This window comes from Synchiropus splendidus, chromosome 3 (genome assembly GCF_027744825.2).
Source record: "Synchiropus splendidus isolate RoL2022-P1 chromosome 3, RoL_Sspl_1.0, whole genome shotgun sequence".
Taxonomy (NCBI): domain Eukaryota; kingdom Metazoa; phylum Chordata; class Actinopteri; order Syngnathiformes; family Callionymidae; genus Synchiropus; species Synchiropus splendidus.
This window is the reverse complement of record NC_071336.1, coordinates 13,999,974-14,020,980: the sequence shown is the minus strand read 5'-3', so window position 1 is coordinate 14,020,980 and position 21,007 is coordinate 13,999,974. Positions and strand designations below refer to the sequence as shown.

The 21,007-nt window shown below is 41.0% G+C and overlaps 2 protein-coding genes across 3 annotated transcripts; one reads left to right on the top strand and one right to left on the bottom strand.

Moving 5' to 3' along the window:
• Window positions 1-4,423: 4,423 nt before the first annotated feature.
• On the top strand, window positions 4,424-11,731 carry LOC128756471 (E3 ubiquitin-protein ligase TRIM39). The gene is made up of 15 exons (XM_053861015.1): window positions 4,424-4,568; window positions 5,929-6,070; window positions 6,146-6,419; window positions 6,723-6,934; window positions 7,166-7,270; window positions 7,435-7,530; window positions 7,620-7,853; window positions 8,192-8,339; window positions 8,539-8,598; window positions 8,662-8,688; window positions 9,240-9,304; window positions 10,014-10,124; window positions 10,256-10,374; window positions 10,704-10,800; window positions 10,871-11,731. The coding sequence occupies exons 2-15, from the start codon at window positions 5,930-5,932 to the stop codon at window positions 11,021-11,023; spliced, it is 1,842 nt and encodes a 613-aa protein (XP_053716990.1). The 5' UTR covers window positions 4,424-4,568; window position 5,929; the 3' UTR covers window positions 11,024-11,731.
• A 131-nt stretch (window positions 11,732-11,862) lies between these two features.
• Window positions 11,863-16,895, bottom strand: cmasa (cytidine monophosphate N-acetylneuraminic acid synthetase a). 2 transcript variants are annotated; one of them, XM_053859843.1, is made up of 9 exons: window positions 16,641-16,895; window positions 15,643-15,785; window positions 15,352-15,507; window positions 15,102-15,238; window positions 13,958-14,052; window positions 13,701-13,872; window positions 13,452-13,617; window positions 13,191-13,369; window positions 11,863-12,251 (listed from the first exon to the last, which is right to left on the bottom strand). In XM_053859843.1, the coding sequence occupies exons 1-9, from the start codon at window positions 16,814-16,816 to the stop codon at window positions 12,243-12,245; spliced, it is 1,233 nt and encodes a 410-aa protein (XP_053715818.1). In that variant the 5' UTR covers window positions 16,817-16,895; the 3' UTR covers window positions 11,863-12,242. The 2 variants fall into 2 exon arrangements, with proteins under 2 accessions (XP_053715818.1, XP_053715817.1); XM_053859842.1 differs by lacking the exon at window positions 11,863-12,251 and having other exon boundaries at window positions 12,500-13,369.
• Between the last annotated feature and the right edge of the window lie 4,112 nt (window positions 16,896-21,007).

Here is a 21,007-nt window from a genome sequence, read left to right as displayed (position 1 = left end):
AAAAAATAAAATAAAAAAACCTTAATAAAAAGCTCAGCATCTTTGCGCACACGCATCCTGTTTCCCGCTTATGCTAACCGTTTTATGCTCACCTGAGCATGGTTTTATAAATTAGGCCCCTTGTCAGGAGTGGGCTGATGAGGCTTCATGAAACAGTGTCCTCATTTTCTGAGCACAGTAGGTGGTGTTCCTTGTTTAAAAATGATGTGAGGTTTCATTGAAATGGTTGTTCATATCCAAAGAGCCAAAGAGCAGAGAGCGCCCTCTAGTGGGCACAAAAAATGAAGTTGCAGTTTCATGAAGCTTCTGTCACTTCACTGACAGAAGCTTCATGAAACAGTGTCCTCATTTTCAGAGCACAGTAGGTGGTGTTCTCTGTTTAAAAATGATGTGAGGTTTCATTGAAATGGTTGTTCATATCCAAAGATCCAAAGAGCAGAGAGCGCCCTCTAGTGGGCACGAAAAATGAAGTTGCAGTTTCATGAAGCATCTGTCACTTCACTGACAGATGACTGTGGCAAGTAAATGTTGACTCAGTAAGTCTGCCGTTCTGTGGGCCTTCATCACAAGGAAGCAGATCTCCTATTTAAACAGAGTTGTAAATACTTCACCATTGGTGATTTGGACAAGGTGTAAATGAAATTAAGTGGATGTTTCTTCCTGGTTTTTTGAGTGTGCTCGACAATATTTCATCTTGCTTCATTATTATTTTTTCGATAAAATCATAGCCTCTTCAAACATCTAAATTTGACCCCCAAGTCATAGCCGAATAAAGCCAGCAGTGCCGAAACTTCTCCACCACGGCAGGATAAGTCGACTCAACAAATCCCTGTTGTTCGACTTTTGGCATCAATTCACTCAGCTCACTCTTGGAACGCCCAAATGATCCATCAACTACACCGTTTTTCGCAGACATCAAGTATAGCCTTGTTGGCGCCGCCTTACTTTGCTCTGTTGAAGCGTAGTGTGATGTCATAAACATATTTTCCTGGCCATATACATTTATATGGTTCATCTGTTTGAAGATATGTATTTGTTGTATGTAGTTATTTGCCTTCAAAACAACAATTGTCATGCAGTAATGAACCTGACTCATTTATGTACTACTGATAATAGTAATGAAATGATCATTAATAATAATAACCTTGATGAATTTACCCAGGTACCAGTTAGTATTCAGCAATTGCATGCAATATTAAAACAGGGTTATTTAAATCAGAGCTGGAAAAAATGTACACCATCATCCATAGAGCCTCACAGAACTTGTCTCTGTATTAAATATGGGTTAGTGAATGGAACCCTCAATAAATCAGCCTGTGATCTTGACTTATGTGGAACAGTATTGACATCTTAGTATCATTATATAGTGTTGTGGAAAAGAAGGTCTGCACATAATTTAAATGATTTAAATTCTTTTATAGCAGCTGTGCTGAAGGGGTCGAAAAAGGTTTCACTGTCATCTTATCTGCTCAGCTAAAGAATCTATGTAGCTAAACCTTTGTGTCACACATTGTTTACAGTGGGAAGGTACAATCTGAACGCAGCACAGAATACTGTACATCACGTGGCCCTCAAATTCAACTCACATTAGAAGGTTCAGGTTGTTTTTCAAAGGCGGTCTTTCAACATACCCTGCGAAACTGTTGACTATATATTCAAAATTTTACAGAAGCAGAACTTTAACAAGTTCACACATTTGTCTTGCACCAGTGATGCAGCATTCGATAACTTCTGTTTTACTGACTGTGAAAGTTCCTCTGGAGTTAAACCCAATGGTTTAAGTCAAGGGTTGGATGGTTGTTAATAATTTAATATTTAGTTGTGACAGCTGCATGATCTGATACAGTTCAACAAGGAGCCATTTTGCATCATGGACACTCAGGGGTGTGGCCAACCTGTAATGCAATAATACACATACTATATATTTGAACGGCAGGAATAGAACAATTGGAGTTACTTTAAAGCATGTGATGAAAGCAGATACATTGTTTATGTATTTCTATGAATGTTCATGCTGCGACTTCATGGGGTGCAGGGACAAACTTCTAAGCCTGATACATTCAAATTGTGAGACGGATAAATATGAAAAAAAGGGATCATTTTTAATACACAATCATTCCAGTTTATGTATTTATATGCGGTAGATCTCGCGGTAATGATGACAAAACTTGATATATGATGACAGTTTAACACTCACAGCATCTGTGACACAACAGTTAAATATCTGTGTCAATGCCTTTGTTTGCCAGCCTGGTGATTTAATACATCCTGTCAAGAGTGGGACAGAAAAAAAGATGCATCTTGTGCATTAAAAAAAGATGGTGTATTACAGCGACTGACAGTGAACAACACATTTGACATCTTCAGGTCCACCAGCCTCTAAAATGTGGCATGTCATGTAACAATGATTTCAGCTTTAGTTGCTGACACACGGTCCGTCACTTCGACCAGTGGAGACAGAGTGGAATGTTTTTGTAGCAGAACCACCATCTCATTTGGGAACACGCTGTGTCTGAGACACATCTTATCTCGAAAAGGGCTGACAAATGTAAACTATGTAGGTGATGACACAGCCAGCCCTGTGGCCCAGCTGCAACAAAGCTCAAAAGATAGAACTGGATCTCTTTGAAGCCATTTGGTTTGGTTAAATCCAGAGGATTTTGTACATTGTTCTATGAATGAGTTGAATTGAAAGTTGAAGGGGAAAGTAAGCCAAATTCAAGTTCAGTTCAAGCAAAACGGTACAGTTTGACCAGTGTGAGAAAAGAAGCTGATGCTGGATGAGCTTTATATTTCATCAGCTCACAGTCTTAACCACAGCTGAACTTCTGAGTGAAGTTCAGTGAAGTGCGACACAAACAAAGTGGTGTTCAGCACATATTTCCCACAGCTCATTATCAATCATCTAGAACTTCGGAGCAGATGGAGGTGACGACAAGAGCAGCTTCTTTAATTTGTCATTCTTCCTGTCAGAGCTTGGTCACGTAGTGACTGAACTATTTGATATTTACCCGAATTAGACATGTGAGAGGGCTGTCACCTGACACCAAGGTTAAAGAAGAGGAAGGAGATCATGACGCTGGCAGCCATGATGCGACTCCAGTCGAGAAAATATTTGGGTCACTTCAACTAGATTAACGTTTTCAAAAGATTGTTTTCATGTTTCAACGTGTGCAAACCAGACTAGCAAAGTTTCTCTTTTCCTGTTTAACATCTCCTCCCTGAGACTTCCTCATACGCGGGATGATGCCCCACTCTGTGTTTCGGTGGCACAACACAACCCTTCTTTTTCTAAGTCACTGTAATCCTCCTATGTGGCAGCGCTTTGTCCGTAGCATGTCCTGACATGTGATAAGTGCATTGTAATGATTGTCCATAGCCATGACATTTTAAGTGACCCAGCATGACTCAAAATATTGAACCTGATTTACTTGAAATGTTGAGGAAACTTTTTGCACCAGGTTATAATGTAAGAAATTAGTTTTGCAACTATAGCCTACACAACATTACAGGTCAGGTTCATTTTGTAGTAACTACTTAATTTTGCGAGTAAGTTAAGTGAGTCTTACTACAAAATTAAAACTAACTTGACTTACAATGTTACAACGTACGCTTCACTTGAAAACTCATTTCATACACACAAGAAATTAAGTAGCTGAAACAAAAACAATCCTTGCTTTAGCTACATAATCCATAAAGTTATTTTTTATATTTTTATCAGTGCTGCATGAAAAATGCAACTACCCAGTTTAACACAGTTCATTGAAAGCTGCACAGCAGGATATTATCTTGGCAAGACTGTTGATTCATAAGTGAATTTAACAGCCATCTGAATCACAAAAAAAAATAAAAAATAAAAAATAAAAGTAAAATCAAAACACTCCTGTCTGATTAAAATACATGTGAATACATTTCAGGTGGATGCCAGACATCAAAATACAACTTCATCAGGGCAAAAATGTCTCGAACAATATCATGATTAACTCGCTGTTTATATTTTCATGGTATTTAAAATGTCTGTGTTTAAGTTTGTTATTTAAATTTGTCTTATTTTTAACATTATTCCAGGAGAATCTGTACAAAAATTTTTACAAACAAATTCCTTTTTTTTTCTTGGATATGCAACTTTCCTTGCTTCAGAAATGGTAATTTTCAAACTTTCTATAGCCATCTGGGCTGCACACCTCCACACATCAATTAAAGTTTAAAGTTACTCAACAGACAGCATCATGTTTTTGATCAAACCTGTCGTTCCAGATTTATTTTTAATTGTGTCAGCTCAACGTCGTCCTGGAGTCGTCACGTTGAAATTAGACACTGACGGCTGTGAAAAATAAAGTAGGCTAAGGTTCAATCCACTTGACCTACTCACTTTTTTTTGCACGATTCCCCCACCTTAACCAGTCCTGTCACATTTAGCGAACCTGTCCCAGAACAAGGCAAATGGGCGTATTCACGACTCGCTGAGTGGAAAAACTCCTCACAGGACAGACGTCTCTAAAGAAGCAGAACGTTGACAGCCGAACGTTGCTGCTGCTACTGGGAGATTTTAAAGCCAACATTCACAGGTATGACCTTTCTTTACACTCACATTTTTGCTTCAATGACTTGAAGCAAGAATATTTGGATATACTGGATATTGTTATGCGAACTCCAAGTCAGGAGCCTTTTGAGTGTTGCCAAGCCGCTTCATTTTTGGTTCATTATATTTTGTGAGGAAGATTTAAGAGAGCACTTGAAAATGAATACTCATGACAGACTTTCACCATTTATTTAGGAAGCGCTTGTTTAAGTGAAAAAAAAGCTGGAACTTCAGGCATGTGATGATAAAAGTATTTGTTGGGTTTTCGTCTTCTCCTGCACATCAGAGAGCCTCTCAGTGGGGTAAAGGTCTGGACTCTGTGGTGGCCACACATGTGTGAAAATGATTCCTCCTGCTTCATAAAAGTGGAGTCTGGTGAATTCTGGCATGGAAAAAAAAAACCAGAAAATGGGCAAAAACATTGCAGATACAAAGTCTGTCCAACTCCAGACACCTCTTGCTTAAAACCAAGAGGTGACCTTTTTATATAATTGGTGAGTTCAAACAGAACTGCATCACCTTCATGGTCTGAACTCAGGTCTGCAGGACGAGGCTGTGGCGTCTGCCCTGCTGAAAGATCCAGTTTAGAAAATTCTATTTTGGTAGCTACACCTGGGTCCTGATTGACATACACAGACAGCCTTTATGTTTCATGAAAATCACATTTTCGAGCACGTACAGTGTGTGATGCTGGAAAAGTACCTGCTTTGCTTCATTCCTGAAGTGTCTGTGACCCAGCCTAATCTGATCTGTGGACTGACAGTGGTGATAAGGGCGCATGACATAATCAGAGATCCACTCCAAAAAGAACAAATTGTTTGAGCTGTTACCTACTCAAGGTAATTTAAAGGAAAGTAGCACATAATGAATTACACAAGCTGATGGTGGACTGAGTGGGGCGTGTGTCAAATGTGTGGAGGTCGGTTTCAAAGTTTGCCAGTGTCAGTCCCTGAATCAACTTGTGTTTGAAGGTGAAGTACATGGCTCACAGCAAGAAGGGTTTGATCTCAGTTTGAGGCAGTAGCAGGTGCTTTTCCGTGGAGAGTGGTAGTGACTTGCTCCTCGACCTAGTCTTGACCTTTTTGTTTTGTAATGAAGACACACAGTATTTATTTCCTCCACCCATGAGCACTGTGTGTCGCTGTAAGAGGTGCGCTGAGGTGTTATGACTACATCAGTGAAACACGAGCAGGAGGTTACATGAAATAAACACACGTTGTAACGTATTATTAACATTTTGACTGTCGGCTTAGAAAAAGGAAATCACTGCTCTTTGAGGAAAGACGACACAATGGTTCGGTGATGAAAGAAGCGAGCGCTGTTGTGACTGTGTCTCCTCTCTTCAGGATGTCCTTCTACGGCAGCTTCTTGTCAGACGAGCAGTTTCAGTGCTCCATCTGCTTGGAGGTGTTCACGAACCCTTCCTCTACACCATGCGGTCACAGCTTCTGCATGAGCTGCATCAGCAGATACTGGGATGGATCCAAGGTCCGTCCCGTTCATTCCCCCAGAGGCACCTGCTTCCTCTCTTCCCAGTGTTGACGTGTGGTACTGCCTTTCTAGATCTGCCAGTGCCCTCTGTGTAAAAAGACCTTCCAGAAGAGACCCGATCTCCAGATCAACCGGACCCTGCGCGAGATAACTGAGCAGTTCAGGTCAATGCAAGGCGGGCTCATCGGAAGTGGACGAGCGGCGGGGAGGGTCAAGAGAGTGGGAAAAGCTGGAGGAGGGAAAACCGATGGAATGCGTGATGATCTGATGCTTGAATTAGCCGGACGACTGACGAAACCTCTGCCTGAAAGACCAGTGGCTCTAACACAAGAAGATCCAACCACTGGTGAGGCTAGTCCTGTTCTTGCTTTAATCCAGTTTGGTCAGTCAATGAACTATGACACAGTATTTCTGAACTGTGGACGTTCAAATAAAAAGCAGCAATGTACCAAACATTCCGTCTCCACAGGACTGAACAGAGGGCTTATACTGCAGTAACATACCAAGGCACACCCTTCTAATAGTTTTATTTGCTATTATTAGTCATGTTTTGTCTGCAGAATATTCAGAGGTCAATCATCAAAGCAGTGTATTTATAAAGGACCCGGATTGATCATCTGCCTTTTGTTTTGTCTCGCATGTATTGAAGTCCATCCCACTCCAGGCCAGGTACCACTCACAGCTTTGCTGGCATCGTCGGTGCCAAACGACAGTCCCATCTCCACCTATAACCCGGCAATAGAGCCTCCCCCACCACCACCGCCATTCAACCGCTCCAACGGCCGCAGAAGATTCACCTTGAGCTGTGCAGCGAGCAGCCAGAGCCTGCCTGTGTGTGCGCTCCATCGGAGGGGCCTGCTGGTCTGTGTTTTTAGAGCTCTTATGGATCCAAATGTTTATCCGAATGTCTGTTGAAAGGGGTCGTCTTCACATAATCTCATGGTTTAGTTGTCCTAAAGAATGATATCAGATTCATGACAAGACATTATTATTTTGTATTTTATCATTTTATTTATTTTTAGTTTGATCTTTCACAAACTATTTCGAAGTAAAGTGGTGTGGCAGCAATCCATCACCATGTCTTTTTTTCAGATTTACTGCCGCGACGACAGGGTGTGCATCTGTCCTGACTGTGAGACTGAAAGCCATCAGGGTCATGACACAGTCACCGTGGAGGAGGAATACAACGAGAATAAGGTGGAACACTTAAACCATACGAGCCATGACATTTTTAAAACTGAAGGGTAGAATAAGTGCACCACAAACATGTAGCATGCAATGAACTTTGATTTGGGGTCATTTTATGGTCATTCTCAAGCAGACACTTTCTCAGATCTGGACAAGGTTGTTTATGTTTTCAGGTAAAGGCGAGAGTGTGTGAGCAGCAGATCCAGGAGATGATCGGACAGAGGCTGCAGAAGATTGATGACATCCAACTATCAGTGGACCAACTGGAGGCAAGGAACTCTTGGTTTTCTGTTTCACTATTCGATCAAATCTATTTTGTTCTCCAGTTAATTCCCAATGTCTGCAATCCTTCCTGCAGTCAGCGGTGGAGCGAGAGATCACCAGCAGCATATGCATCTTCTCGGCCCTGGTTTCCGCCATCGAGCGCTCACAGGCCGAGCTGATGGAGGTGATGGAGACGAGTCAGAGGACAGCGGAGCAGCAGGCCACCGCCATCAAACAGCAGCTGGAGCTCGAGATTGATGAACTTCGAAGAAGGGAGCGGATAATCTCTGAACTCACTCAATCGGAAGACTACATCTACTGTGTTGAGGTTTGTGGGAGACACATGTCAGACTTCAACTGACCTCCATGTTCAGGTTCTTCTGTGTTATGGGCACGAGTTGTAGAACAGTGCTGCCACCTGCTGCCTGAATGAGCTCATTTGAATGAAGCTATAAATGATATTGTTGCAAACAAATAAGTAAAAAAAGATTTTATTTCCATAGATAAGGTGGGTGGAAATTATCTGCTTAGCAGAGGGCTTTGGTTATTTTTCCCAAAGAAATAGAAAGTGCTGGGATAATACAATCCTTTTGGGAACACAATAAGATTGTTTCTTTGTTTGTAAAGGAAACCCAAGTTGAACCCTGTCTATCCTCTCCTTTCTAGAATTTCCCCATTGTTTCTAGTCCTCCCCAAACCAAAGACTGGTCTGGAGTTTCGATGGACTTTAACATGGGCACAGATAACATCTACAGGACATTGGCCGACTTGATGGAAAGGTACCAGGAGCAGCTGAGGAGTCTTGCCGAAACAGGTCGGTCAACAAAATAACCATCAAGACCTGTTACTTTATGGTGGCATAGTTCAAGAAGAGCAATTAGGAATTCATATTTCTGAAGAGAATCAAAGTAAGAATGAAGTGGTGACACATATGTCTTTTTTTTCTGTGGCAGTTGCATGTGATCTTTCTGCTGCTGCTGTTTTATGTGATAAATATTACATTTTCTCCTCAGGTTTACTTCCGATGCCCACTTACCAGCCACCAGATGCAAGTCCAAGTCGGACCCAGCCAAGTATGTGTACATTGTCAATATTAAATAAAGCAATGAGCAAAATTAATTCTAATCTCATTTCAGAGGTGAAGAGGGTGCAGGAATATGCATGTATGTACTGCTTTCTTTCTTTCTCCTTTCTTCTTTCATTCTTACTGATCTTAGTAGTGATGGGCTGATGAGACTTCATGAGTCGTTCTTTCAGGACTCAGGAGGAGGTGATTTAAAAAAGGTGTCAGGTTTCATTGAAATGGCTGTTCAAATGCAAAGATTTTAGAGCAGAAAGTTCCATCTAGAGGGCTCTGACAATGAGGTCCCTGTTGCATGAAGCCTCAAAGGCCTGTCACTAGCAATTTAAAGGTCCCATATTATGCTTATGATCAGCTGTGTCCAGTGAGCTTTGAACGATGATTATTCCTTTGTTGACATTCATTAAAACAAAAAAAAACATTTTCCATATTGAATGCAGAATTTAAACTGAATTTAAAACAAAAATCCAGAGAAAATCTGGGCGACATCAACTGAATCTTGTTTTACCTGATTGTTTACATGCATGGCAAAGCAAATGGTGATCCAAATACCAAAACAAGTTTTTGCATAATATGGGCCCTTTAAAAAATTAAGAAAATTCAAATGTTTTAACACTTCTTTCTTTAACACAGTGGACGTGACCCTGGACTTCAACTCTGCTCACCCAAGATTGATCATATCAGGCGACATGAAGAGTGTGAGATTAAGGAACATTTTCATGTGTATCTTGTTGACCTTTTTTCTACCTTATTTCTGTCCTGTCAGAATGTATTTTTTTACTGGACCAGTTCAGGGACTCCCAAAGTGAGACCCCACATAGGCCCCACAAAAACAATTTAACATAATTTTGTACAAACCATTGCAAAATGGTGAACTGTAATAAACAGCAGAAATTGAAGGTGCCGCACAGCTTATGTATTGAGAACCTACACCAGTACTGCTGTCCTTTATAGAAGAGTTTGCCAGCCCTGCCTTGCTATTTCCCAAGGGTGGCAGGGCTTGCCACTCAGTGGTACTGTCATTTTGAGGGCTTCTGACTTGGGAAGCGGTGGACTAGTTGAAAGAACATAATATTGGAATATTGTTGTATGTGATGGCGTAAAGACAAATGCTACTGGGAAGTAAGAAATATTACACATGTGGGACTGTGACAAGATAAGAACTGGGACCATATTTAGTGACTTGGAAAGTGACGGAAATTGAATTGATTCATGCAAGCTTTGTTAGCAGTATCAGTAAGTAACTTAATCTTTTGGTACAAAGTAGATGGATGAGTTGGTGACTCGGTGCGTTTGACAGAGTTTGAAGACTTTCATGTTGCCAGTGTTGTCCCCCCAGATTATTTCCATCTTTGATCGCAGCTCTGCCAGTTTGTGCTGAAGTCAGAGTGTGTTGTGTGCGTGCAGGTGAAATGTGGAGATCGACACCAGCTGCTTCCAGATAACGTCGAGAGGTTCGACAGAGTGGTCTGTGTTCTGGGGTCCCAGGCTATCAGCTCCGGGAGACACTATTGGGAGGTAACTCTTCGAGGGTCTCGAATCACTAACTCATTTAAAAGATAAAGAATAGTCTCCTGATTGTTTTCATCAGTTCTGAAAAATCTTCTACATCAATGTGAGATCTTTTTGAATGCCTCTCCGGTTTTCAGGTTCTGGTGGGCGGGAAGACAGACTGGGATCTGGGGGTTGCCAGACAATCCATCAACAGAAAAGGGAAAATCAACGTCAACCCCAGTAATGGTTACTGGTTCCTCAGCCTGAGAGACAAGTGAGTAACACAAGCTTCGGCCAAAAAATATTTCCTGAACCCAACAGTGACAATGGGGCTATTGTTGTAGCAATGCCTCTGCAAATGAAACAGTGCACGACAGTGTAAACAGAAGAGTGAATGTGATGCAGGGGGAACGCCAACGTTTCCCAGGAGTCTCAGCTCATGGTTTAAGTGTGAGGACAGAAAACAGTTAAAGAGTTAAAGACACAGCTTAGCTGATATTTGACAAAACAGTAGTTTGTGCCCTCTATGAAACACCTTTAAAATAGACATAAAAACCTCCAAAACACTCAGTACTTGACCTTGAGTTTCCGTTTCTCATTTAGGAGCAAGTATGCTTTTCGCACGGAACCATCCACAGACATCGATATGAACCTCCGACCGCATAAAATCGGGATATTTGTGGACTATGAAAACGGACAGGTGGGATTAAAGCGTTAAAGAAAAAGGCACATGTCAGGGTTGGTCTCACTCTCATGGTCTTTCTGTCCAGGTTTCTTTCTACAACGTGGACGCCAGAGTGCATATCTACACTTTCAATGACACCTTCACGGAATGCGTCTTACCGTTTTTCAGCCCCTGTACGAACAAATCCGGGAAGAATGACGGGCCGCTGGTGATCACACCCGTCATCCTGACGGCATGACACCGCCTCAGTTCTCCCCGACCAGGACAGTTCAGTTGAATCACAGTGACCCTTCTGTTGGTTTCTCTCTTCCGATTCACTTTGTAAAATATACTGATGAAATAAGTTTAAATGTATATTATCACTATTTGTATTCTTTTCTATACAGATAAAACATTTCTCAAACTAAAAAACAGCTGTAACGGATCATTGAAGGACTGGTTGAACCCGCTTTACCACATGGTTGGGACAAAAAAAAAGCAAGAAGCCAGGAGGCAATTTTCATTCTTGACATCGCCTCACAACTCCGGGTCACCACTGAGGAAGGTGAAATGGGTCCACTTAGTCTGTCATTAAACAAAGACCCAGGGTCAGGCGTTTTCTGCAGGCATGTCCGGGAGGAGATCACAAGAAAGTTCCAGGACAAGGCAGGAACAAGCTCTCCACAGTCTCTAATCATGTCACTGCTGAAGCTTTCACCCAAGGAGACTTTGGGTGGAGTATCCAGGCAACTGCAGGGCCAGACATCACCAATAAACAAGCCAAATAATGCCACATCACGCACCATCATGTTTGAAGTTGATGTGAAGAGAGACCTGTTGTGTTAGGCAGAAAAAAAACCAAATGCTCCACTTGTTGGCATCAAGTTTCAATGGCCCTGTGAGATTTTAATATTAAAGAACAATAATATAAAAAGATAAATCATATGAAACAATATAAATCATATAAAAGAACTAAATATATATATATATATATATATATATATATATATATATATATATATATATATATATATATATATATATATATATATATATATATATATATATATATATATACACATATAGTGCCGCTACTTACTTTATCATTGAAGCTAGAAGTAGTGATGGCTCGATGTGGCCTCATGAAACACTGGCCTCATTTTCAGAGCTCAGTAGTCTAAACATGATGTGAGGTTTCATTGAAATGGCTGCTCAAATCCAAAGATTTTGGAGCAAACAGTGCCATCTAGTGGTCTCTGAAAATGAGGACACTGTGTCATGAAGCCTTATGACGCCATCACTTCAGTTATCATTCCCTTTCTATTATAGCAGGTACAATTCAAAATTTCTATTAACAGAAAGAGGAAATAAAAGGGTAGGAAAAACCAAAACAACCTCATGATTTTTCTTTATTTTGCCTTCTTGAATTCTTCATTCCTGTTGTCAACCAAGCGTTCATGTTGTTGTCCAGTTCATCCTTAAGATCCCTGTATGAATAAATAAAATGAACAATTAACCATCATAGACACATCAAACTCTCAGCCCTGACACTGATCAGAAGCTGCCAACACAAATCAACCTTTGACTCATCTTGTTTTAAGAAAGGAAACCATCAGTCATTCTTTTTTGTGTCACTGAACACAACCCGTGTGTGAGTGCAAATGTTAGTGCAAGTGTGAGTTACACCACCAAGTGGCGCTGGGTGTGGAAAAAACAACACGTGATCAAAATTGTTCTTCAGCAGGCCACTTCATTAAAAGTTCTTCAAAGAATCACCCCCGGCCCGGTCATAATTTAACAACAGGCACAGACAGACAGTTACAATCAAAAACCAATAAATACAGATGCACAGATTTGGGATTCAACTTCTTCATGTGGAACTGAACACAGTTGGTTTGATACATTTCCTCCATGTATCGTGTACGACTGCATTCACAAGGCAGTGAGGACATCACTAATAATAACCAGCAGTCATGGGAGCCCTCCATGATCTCAGTAAAGCTTAAATGATCCCCAACACCAACCTTCATCAACATAGAACAAACCGTGTATAAACTTAAATCCTCCCTGGCTCCTTCATTTAACTTAAAAACACATTATTTTTAGACTCCAGTTTGCTCCTTCAAGCAGCATTTCCATGTAACTTCTTACTTTTATGCAACATACAACTCAAGCTTAGTGAGAGTTAAATTAGCTTGAAGGAAGATGCAGTCTTCAAAACAAGGTATTTGGAGGTAAGCGCGATAGATAGTCAAATAAAATCATAAATTAGAGTGCTTTAAAACGGCTTCTATTTCATCTCATTGCGGGTTTCCCGGTCGCAGACGTCGCGTCTGTTTGTCATGCTCTGGATTGATGTGAGTGACGCTGTGAAATCAGTTGGTGCTGCTGGTGCTGCTGGTGCTGTAGCTGCGGCCCTGCGTCACCTTTGACTTTGCCTTCTCCTTCTGAAGAAGAATGTACTCCGCAAACTCCCTGACGGCGCCGCTTCCTCCCACTCTATGGCAGGTGTACTTGGAGGCGTTGGCGGCGACCATGGGGGCGTCGCTGGGAACGGCGCTCAGGCCGGCGAGGTTCAGACAGCTGATGTCTGTTTCATCATTGCCTGAGAGCAGAGCATTTCATTCATGAGGAAAGCGTATCAATGATCATGCCGTGGGTTGGGTTCAGCCGCATTCCCTACTAACCCATATAAGCCACGTCCTTCCAGCTGAGCTGCTTGGCCTCCACCTGAGCAGTCAAGTCATTAAGAGGCTCCTCTCCGACTTGAACAACCACACAGCCGGTCCTCTGAGTCAGTTTTTCAGTCAGAGACTGGGCCACCGGGTCTTCACTGGAGATCAACAGCACCACCTGGAGGCGACAGGTCAATTCATTTCGACGTAAAATGTTGAGAAACCTCTGCTCATCATCTTAAAAAAAAAATCAAGCCTGACCTCGACATTGTTCCTCTGCAACATCCGGATGCCAACAATGTCTCTGCTATTGATGGACATCATTTCCTCCCCGGACACGGACAAGAAGATCTTCCCTTCAGTCAAGCAGCCAGACACCTGGCAGAACATCAGCCGAACCACCTCAGGCGTGACCCGACCAAAGTAGCCAAACCTACGGGAGCACCAATGTTTTTGTGTGGCAGTAACATACTTACTACCTGAACTACCAGCTTATTTACACTTTTCTTTTTTATCACCTGAGAGCTCTTTGTTCTGCAACTGGCCAGTCGATATCCACGTCTATGTCCACACTGTATTCTGGCAGCATCTCATAGTAGGACACTTTCCCCCCCTGTGGAAAAAGAAGCAATAAATGTGTTTATCATGAGAGAAAGACGCATGCAACAGCATGAAGGTTGCTAGTTTTCCTTCTTATCAACTTAACACATGAAATGGCACATAAATCTCAGGAACACAACATTTCTTGCATTTTGAAGTGCAAAGATTTGTTTTTCATTGTGAGGCTGGAGCGAGTTTCACAAACATCTGCCATGAGCTGGGAAGTACCGAACAGTTTGGGCAATACATGTACTATAAGTAGGGATGGGATTAAGTTGTTATTTTAAAAATATATTACAAGTTGACACAATTAACAGATAAATTACGCCTGAACTTTGTTTTGCAGGGAACCGTTTTCAGTGCACCACATTATACAATGCGAGGTCACAACTAAAGCATCCATGATGAAGGAGACTAAATAAGACTGAAGGATGGAAAATTTATGTTTTAGATTTTTCAGGATGGAAGTGCACTCTGTGTGTTTTCTGCAGCAAAGAGTTGACTCACACTTCAGTACTTCACGCCTGACTCTGGTTTAAAACATGAAAATGCAATTATTCTCAAGGACAAGTTATTTATAAAACCAATCATTATTTGTTGTTATTTTAATCGAGTCCTGCCTCTAGGTTTAAGAATACTGACTTACTTAACACAGAGTGTAACTGAGCAAGTGGTTGAAGGTGTAACTTGATTGTCACATATACACCGCACATGAAAATGGAGCAGACAACTGCACAACAACAAAACCACCTTAAAGAATTGGGGGATCATTTAAGCTTAACTGAAATTCAAGACATCACTGCCAGTTAAAGTTTTACAACTTTCTAAGCAAGATTTCAGCAGCTACATAAACATGTTAGTCGCACAAAAATATCATATTTCATTACACAACACTTACAACAACAGAAACAGTTTCTTAAACTTAGAGGTGAAACTTGTCACTATTATCTAATATTTACATCTACTTGCATATACTAGGATAAAGAGACTTCACGTCAAACCACGTCAAATTAACATGCAATTGCAGACATTGCAGTGATGACGCAAGAGAGAAGAGGTTACCTGCAGCATTCCCTGGTTCATGACGAGGTCTTTGGTGGTGAAGTAAAAGGAGCCGTTTTCACAAAGCTCGCCATCCCAGTCCTGGCGCCGCGGTCTGTTAGACGGGTCCAGATTCAACGCTTTGGTCATCTCATCAGCTGCAGGGGAGCAGACGAAATGACACTTTCAATGCATTGTTGGGATCCTTCTCAGACTGAAAGCAGCAGCATTGCATGACAAAATAGTTTCGTTTTTCAGTAGTCAAACTTACATCCTGTCTTGATCTCCTGCCAGCGGAAATGGTGTCTCCTCACCACAGAAAAGACGGAATCAAAGCCTTTCTCAGTGATGAGCGCCAAGGCCTCGGCCAGATGATATGGATGCAGACATGGAGAAGTGGCTTGTATGTTGCAGATGATGTCTATATCTGCGGAAACACAGAATAAAAGGAATTGTCAGGAACGAAACCGATTGAGTTTGCATTAAAGTGACCCAAAATATGTACTGTAGCCGCAGATGATTAAGGAAGGAAGGTGAAATATTCATTCTTCAAACAACGTACCTGGATGGGCTCGGAGGAACTCTTCAATGGAATCTAGTGAAGTGGACGAGTCTTTGGAAACTTCAGGACTCCTGCGGTGGACTTGGGCCCCGCACGCTTTGGCGACTTCCTCGATTTTGTCATGGTCCGTTGAGACCCAAACACTGGCAAGAGAATTGTACTGTTTTATTCTACTGTAACAGCTAATTGCAAATGTTGTTTATTTTTTACTTCAATTCCATTTCACACCAGGCAAGAGGATGAAAATATATAAGCTATGTGTAGAAGTGAAATATTTATCATTTTTAAAGTTAATAATATGAATGACACTTATTTTGATAACTGTTTAAAAATGGGTGGAAAATATAAGTAGATCACACACACACACACACACACACACACACACACACACACACACACACACACACACACACACACACACACACACACACAAGGACTTAATGTTTTTTGTTTTGTATTTTTTTGCATCAACGATTTCTTAAGTCATAACATATCACTCAATAACCGTGAAAAACACACATAAGAGCCTGTCCTGCTATCAGTTAGTCTAACATCGGGTGTGACAGGACCAACAGTCTATTTGGCAGGGGTGTGGGAAGGTACTTCTGACGTGTACACAGACAAGACGTCATCACTGTTTCTATTCACCTATTATGGTCATTATGTACATACACATTCTATGGGATAAAGTCTTCATTCCTTTGCCAAATATACAGTCAAATTAAATTTCACTTGAAAAACTAGTAAAAACAAACAAAGCATCATCAGGACGGATGAATAATAAATAATGTTATAGTGAATAATAAGCGATACCGTGTGCATCACGAGCTTGTTTGAATGATTATTAAGGAAGAACAAACATTTAAGTTCTGTTTACGTCCGTGACGGTGGTTTAAAATGACGCGTAAACCAGCGGCGACACGACCAGTCATTGAGAAAACGCCACAAACGTACGCTGAATTTTGAATAGTTTGGGATTGAAAGCCTGGCTGAATTACCTGTCGAACACATCCGCGTCCAGTGCTGCCCTCAGGACCCAGCCGAGGAGGGGAACTCCAGCCAGCACCTTGATGTTCTTCAGAGGGATCCCCTTACTCCCGCCTCTCGCCAGGACCAAAGCGGCAATGTGTCGCTTTCCTTCACCCCGATCCCCGCAGCTACCGTTCGAATACATGAGGGCTCAGATGAGATGGACTGACCGACGCTGGTGCAGAGAGTGTTGGGCTGTCACCGAGCTCATTCGGGAGGCGGTCCGAGACTTCTTCTTCTGGTAGTGACAGACACCGGTCATAGATTGATATCGCCACCTGCTGGTCTGGTGCCGAAATGTCGCCTCCTGTACTGCTGAATAACGTTAATTCTACTAAAAATGCCTATGGTAATTTACATTTAGACAGTCATTTCACGTTTAATAAACCAATGAAACATGGCACAAAAAAGGCAGCAAAGGTTTGCATGAAAGGATGGAACCACAGGCGTCTTATCTTCACTTCAACTGAATTGTTTTGATACATATTTGGAAGGCTACTTCACTGCAAAACTGGTCAAGCCTGGTAGCAGGTCCGACTCACACAGAAACCATGTCACTATTCAATGCTCCATCCTGAACAATTACATTTAAGCAGCGACTTAAGTCCAAAAAATGTTGTCTCACAGGTATAAAACAATTACATAAACAAAAGAGCCACTCAATAGTATGCATTCTCAGGATGAAAGGAAGAATAAAAGAAATTATTTTATGATGCATGAGTTTTTTTAAGAGGAAGGGCATAGAAGAATGTTCTGGAAAAATAAGCAGCAGAAATAATGTATAATACGAACTGCTCCAATCTCTCTGTAAGATGTGACGCAGTAATTCCTGCGGTAGATGTAATATATATGTCGGAAGAAACATTAAAAAAAAAATTAAATGTGTGGTTAATTGCTGCTGCTTTTAAATGAGTCTGATATTTAAAAAACTGTGTTCGTCAAGTGTTTTATTCTGTTTTTTTTTTTTAATTATCCGACACAGAAGAGTGCGTCATGTGATGTTCAATGCTTCTGGCATAGTTTCCATGAAACATATTTTGGGTGCGGTGATTGAAGTTGTCCTTATATGCTCACTCTGCATTTATACCGTTTTAACAAAGAGGGTAGTTAAACAGGAAGAGCAACATTTCATACACTTAGAGGATTCCATCAGGAATTGGTGGGTTTGTGGATGCAAGACACTTATAATTATATTTGAATTATTAATAATATTATTATTATTATTATTATTATTATTATTATTAACTTTTTTTAAGTTGAATCCAACTAGTATGACCGGTATTCAATGCAGCAAACACATCAAAGTGATTAGATTTTGCATTAAATAACAGAGAGAATGATTAACTGTTTTTCAATGTTCAAAACGAATTATTACACTGTATATTAGACCTTCCTCTTTTGCATCTAACCAAAACCCTCATCCCCTATCTAGTCTCTTAAATCTGCTTTGCATCTTAATATTAGATTAACATCATGGTTAAAACTGCCAGTTCACAGCTGCAACTACTTTGAAAATTTGAAAGGCACTGGGGCAGTGCATACCTCCACCAAGGCATTGATCATTACCCAAGCTGAGATTTTGATGTCATTTTGTTATAATCGGTGCTAAATACATCCCGAGTGCCATGTGCTCAATCGGGCACCAGGTTGTAGTAGTGTCACCGCACACACTGCCAGCAGCAGTGATAGATGAATGAGAAACCGTAAAAAAAAAAATCTTCATTTTGTCGCTATAGAAGCTTGAAAGTGGGTTTATTTCAGTGATTCAACTGGATATTGTGTTTCATGAAGTCAGGTCGTACAGATTTCCTGTCATGTAAATAAAAGGGGTAATGTTTTTATTTATTTAACAGACAAACCAGCGCCACTGAAAACATAACCTCTGCCAGGGCAGAGGTAACAAACATAGATGTCAATCTTCATTCAAGCAAATGAGGAAGATGAAGGCTGAAAAAGGTTCCTCGTCCGACTGCTCTGACAGCTCAGGTGACATTCCATTGATTCATATTTTAATTCAGTGACAATAAGTGGGTTTCTGAGAAACTCCATCACTACCGTCAAAAGCTGTCACATTCACAATGTTAGCACGTGTCTTGGCGGCATTTAACCCAGCCAACCAACTTATTTGTTTGTTCAATATTGCAAGGTATTGTTACAAAAATGTCATTTCATCTCTTTCTATTAAACCCTGGACTATCAACTGAGTGTTTGATTCGTGGATGAGGACTGTGATTAAGTTGTTTCAAATTATTGCTTTAGTCTCAGTTCAGAAAATAACTGTTGGAAGACCACAATGAGAGAAAACATTGATGCCAAAACATGAAGCAACCTGTCGACTTAAAGTGCCGAGCAGAGCAAACTGCACTGGAACCATTAATGAAATTGACACGACTGCCAAACCTCTCGTGTGCAAATAAGCTAGCAGAGAACTGTGGAGTGCTTTTAATGATGAAAAGAAAATGGTTGAGGGTGACGCCAACGTGAGAAGCATCTCTGGCTGTTCAACTGAAACACTATCGACAGGCGCTAAAAAGTCATAGTCATGGTGGCCAAATATTTCTTCTTCTTTAAATCACTAATAATTCATACTCGTAGGAAATGTACTAATAGAAGTCCTATATATCTTTTTTGTTTCCTGCATAGAACCAGAGTTAGTGATACTACTAAGTATTTGCGTGTCACTGCTATTCAGTTTCAGGTACTACCACAAGTCATTTAGGGTCTATATGTTATTGTAGTGTGTGCCGGTGCAATTACTAAGACAAGGACACTGCAGAGAAGCAGTTGGGGGTTGAAAACACAACAGTGGGCAGCACAATGGACCAATGAGTCATTTGCATACCCACAGGCTAAGGTTGGTCTTTTTCTGTTTGAGTGGAGCCAGTCGTCGAACAGACAGCACTTCATCAATTAACTTCTTCTGAGTCACTTTCTGAAAGGTGTGCGTCATGTAATAACTCTAAATCAATAAATGGAATATCATGAAGGTTCCTATTGTGCTACAGACAACGTTTTTATTGGACGTGTCTCAGGATTAAACGCCTCACACGTGTCCTACTGGTAATATGAAAGTACTATTCATGGAACCCGAATTGAAATCAAAAGGGTTAATAACATCAAACAGCTTATTAGGCAAATAAAGCTCACAAGAGCAAACTGCAGATGGCGTATTGACATTTCCACTATGACATAAGAAGGTCGGTGGATCACATGGAATTAGATGAGGAGGCCAGGGGAAGCTGTACTCTCCGATTAGCTGCTCTCGTGAACCACAAACTCACAACTCGATGAAAATATTTGACTCACTTAGTCCCTTGTTTATGAATTTCCTTATCTTCTGCACTGCGTCGTCACCTTCCTCTCCACGCTTTCTGGATTCATGTGTCCTCAGGCCTTTTCTCTGAGCCGAAAAAAATGGCTGCAGAGAGAAAATGTTGGCAATTTTTTCTGGATCCTTTTTATACATCAAAATCAATCTGGCTGCCTCAGACTCTTTTCTTTTCCTGCACCCCATTCACTAGTTTACCTCCTAATTCCCAAGCCTAAATTCAAGCTAAAAAATTCAATTTCTTCTGCCTGCACAGCCACCTGTCCCCTGTCTTGTACCACAAGCTTCCACAGTCTCTCAACTATAATCTGTACATATTGTTAGAATGCATTCCTGAGTCCATGTGAAAAAAGAACTTTAGACTTGATTCATCCCTTCCTCTGTTTCTTTTCATCTCCAACCGAGTCTAGTCTTGATTTACAACATTGCAGTTCAAAATCAGTGTCAGAAATGCCTCCTTTTTGTTTAATGCAGCGAAAAAGATCACATCTTGTAACTATAATACATCTTAGACAGGGTCTGTATTAAAGGCCTCTCAGCTTACTGCTACCATGTCAGTGATGGTCCAGCTTCCCTTCTCCTCCACAGACCAACTCAAATGTCCTCTTCAAAATCCTTCTGAATGTCATGAGCAGATGACTTTGTGATATGTATTCTTCATTGAACTTCTGCACATCATGTGAACCAAATTAACTGATAACTCTGGAGGAGCTCTTCCATGTTCTGCGAACCCTGAACAGAGCCTGGATGTGCTTATCAATCTCCTACTCTCTCCTACTGCCAATGTTGCAACGGTTATGGAAATACATTTTTGAATGACAAAAGGAAAAGGAAAGGAGGAAAAGGTCATGTCATTTTCTACGTAGACCGCTGGAACTCACTCCGGCTAACTTTAACATGTGTCGGTAGAGTGTCATAAATTGCTTACAACTACTGATTTTGTGGATGATGTGCTTGATTCTTGCTCATCGAAGTCAGTCCCTCATCCTAATGAAATATTAGGATTAA

Bases quoted from the DNA above. Each gene is read 5' to 3' on its own strand.
- cmasa (XM_053859842.1), bottom strand. From the start codon at position 16,816: ATGTATTCGAACGGTAGCTGCGGGGATCGGGGTGAAGGAAAGCGACAC. The intron at 14,053-15,101 runs GTAACCTCTTCT...CTTTTTCCACAG, and splicing joins TGAACCAGGGAATGCTGCAG to GGGGGGAAAGTGTCCTACTA. The intron at 13,873-13,957 runs GTGATAAAAAAG...GTGCTCCCGTAG, and splicing joins GCAGAACAAAGAGCTCTCAG to GTTTGGCTACTTTGGTCGGG.
- LOC128756471 (XM_053861015.1), top strand. From the start codon at position 5,930: ATGTCCTTCTACGGCAGCTTCTTGTCAGACGAGCAGTTTCAGTGCTCC. The intron at 8,340-8,538 runs GTCGGTCAACAA...TTTTCTCCTCAG, and splicing joins GAGGAGTCTTGCCGAAACAG to GTTTACTTCCGATGCCCACT. The intron at 10,801-10,870 runs GTGGGATTAAAG...CTTTCTGTCCAG, and splicing joins TGGACTATGAAAACGGACAG to GTTTCTTTCTACAACGTGGA.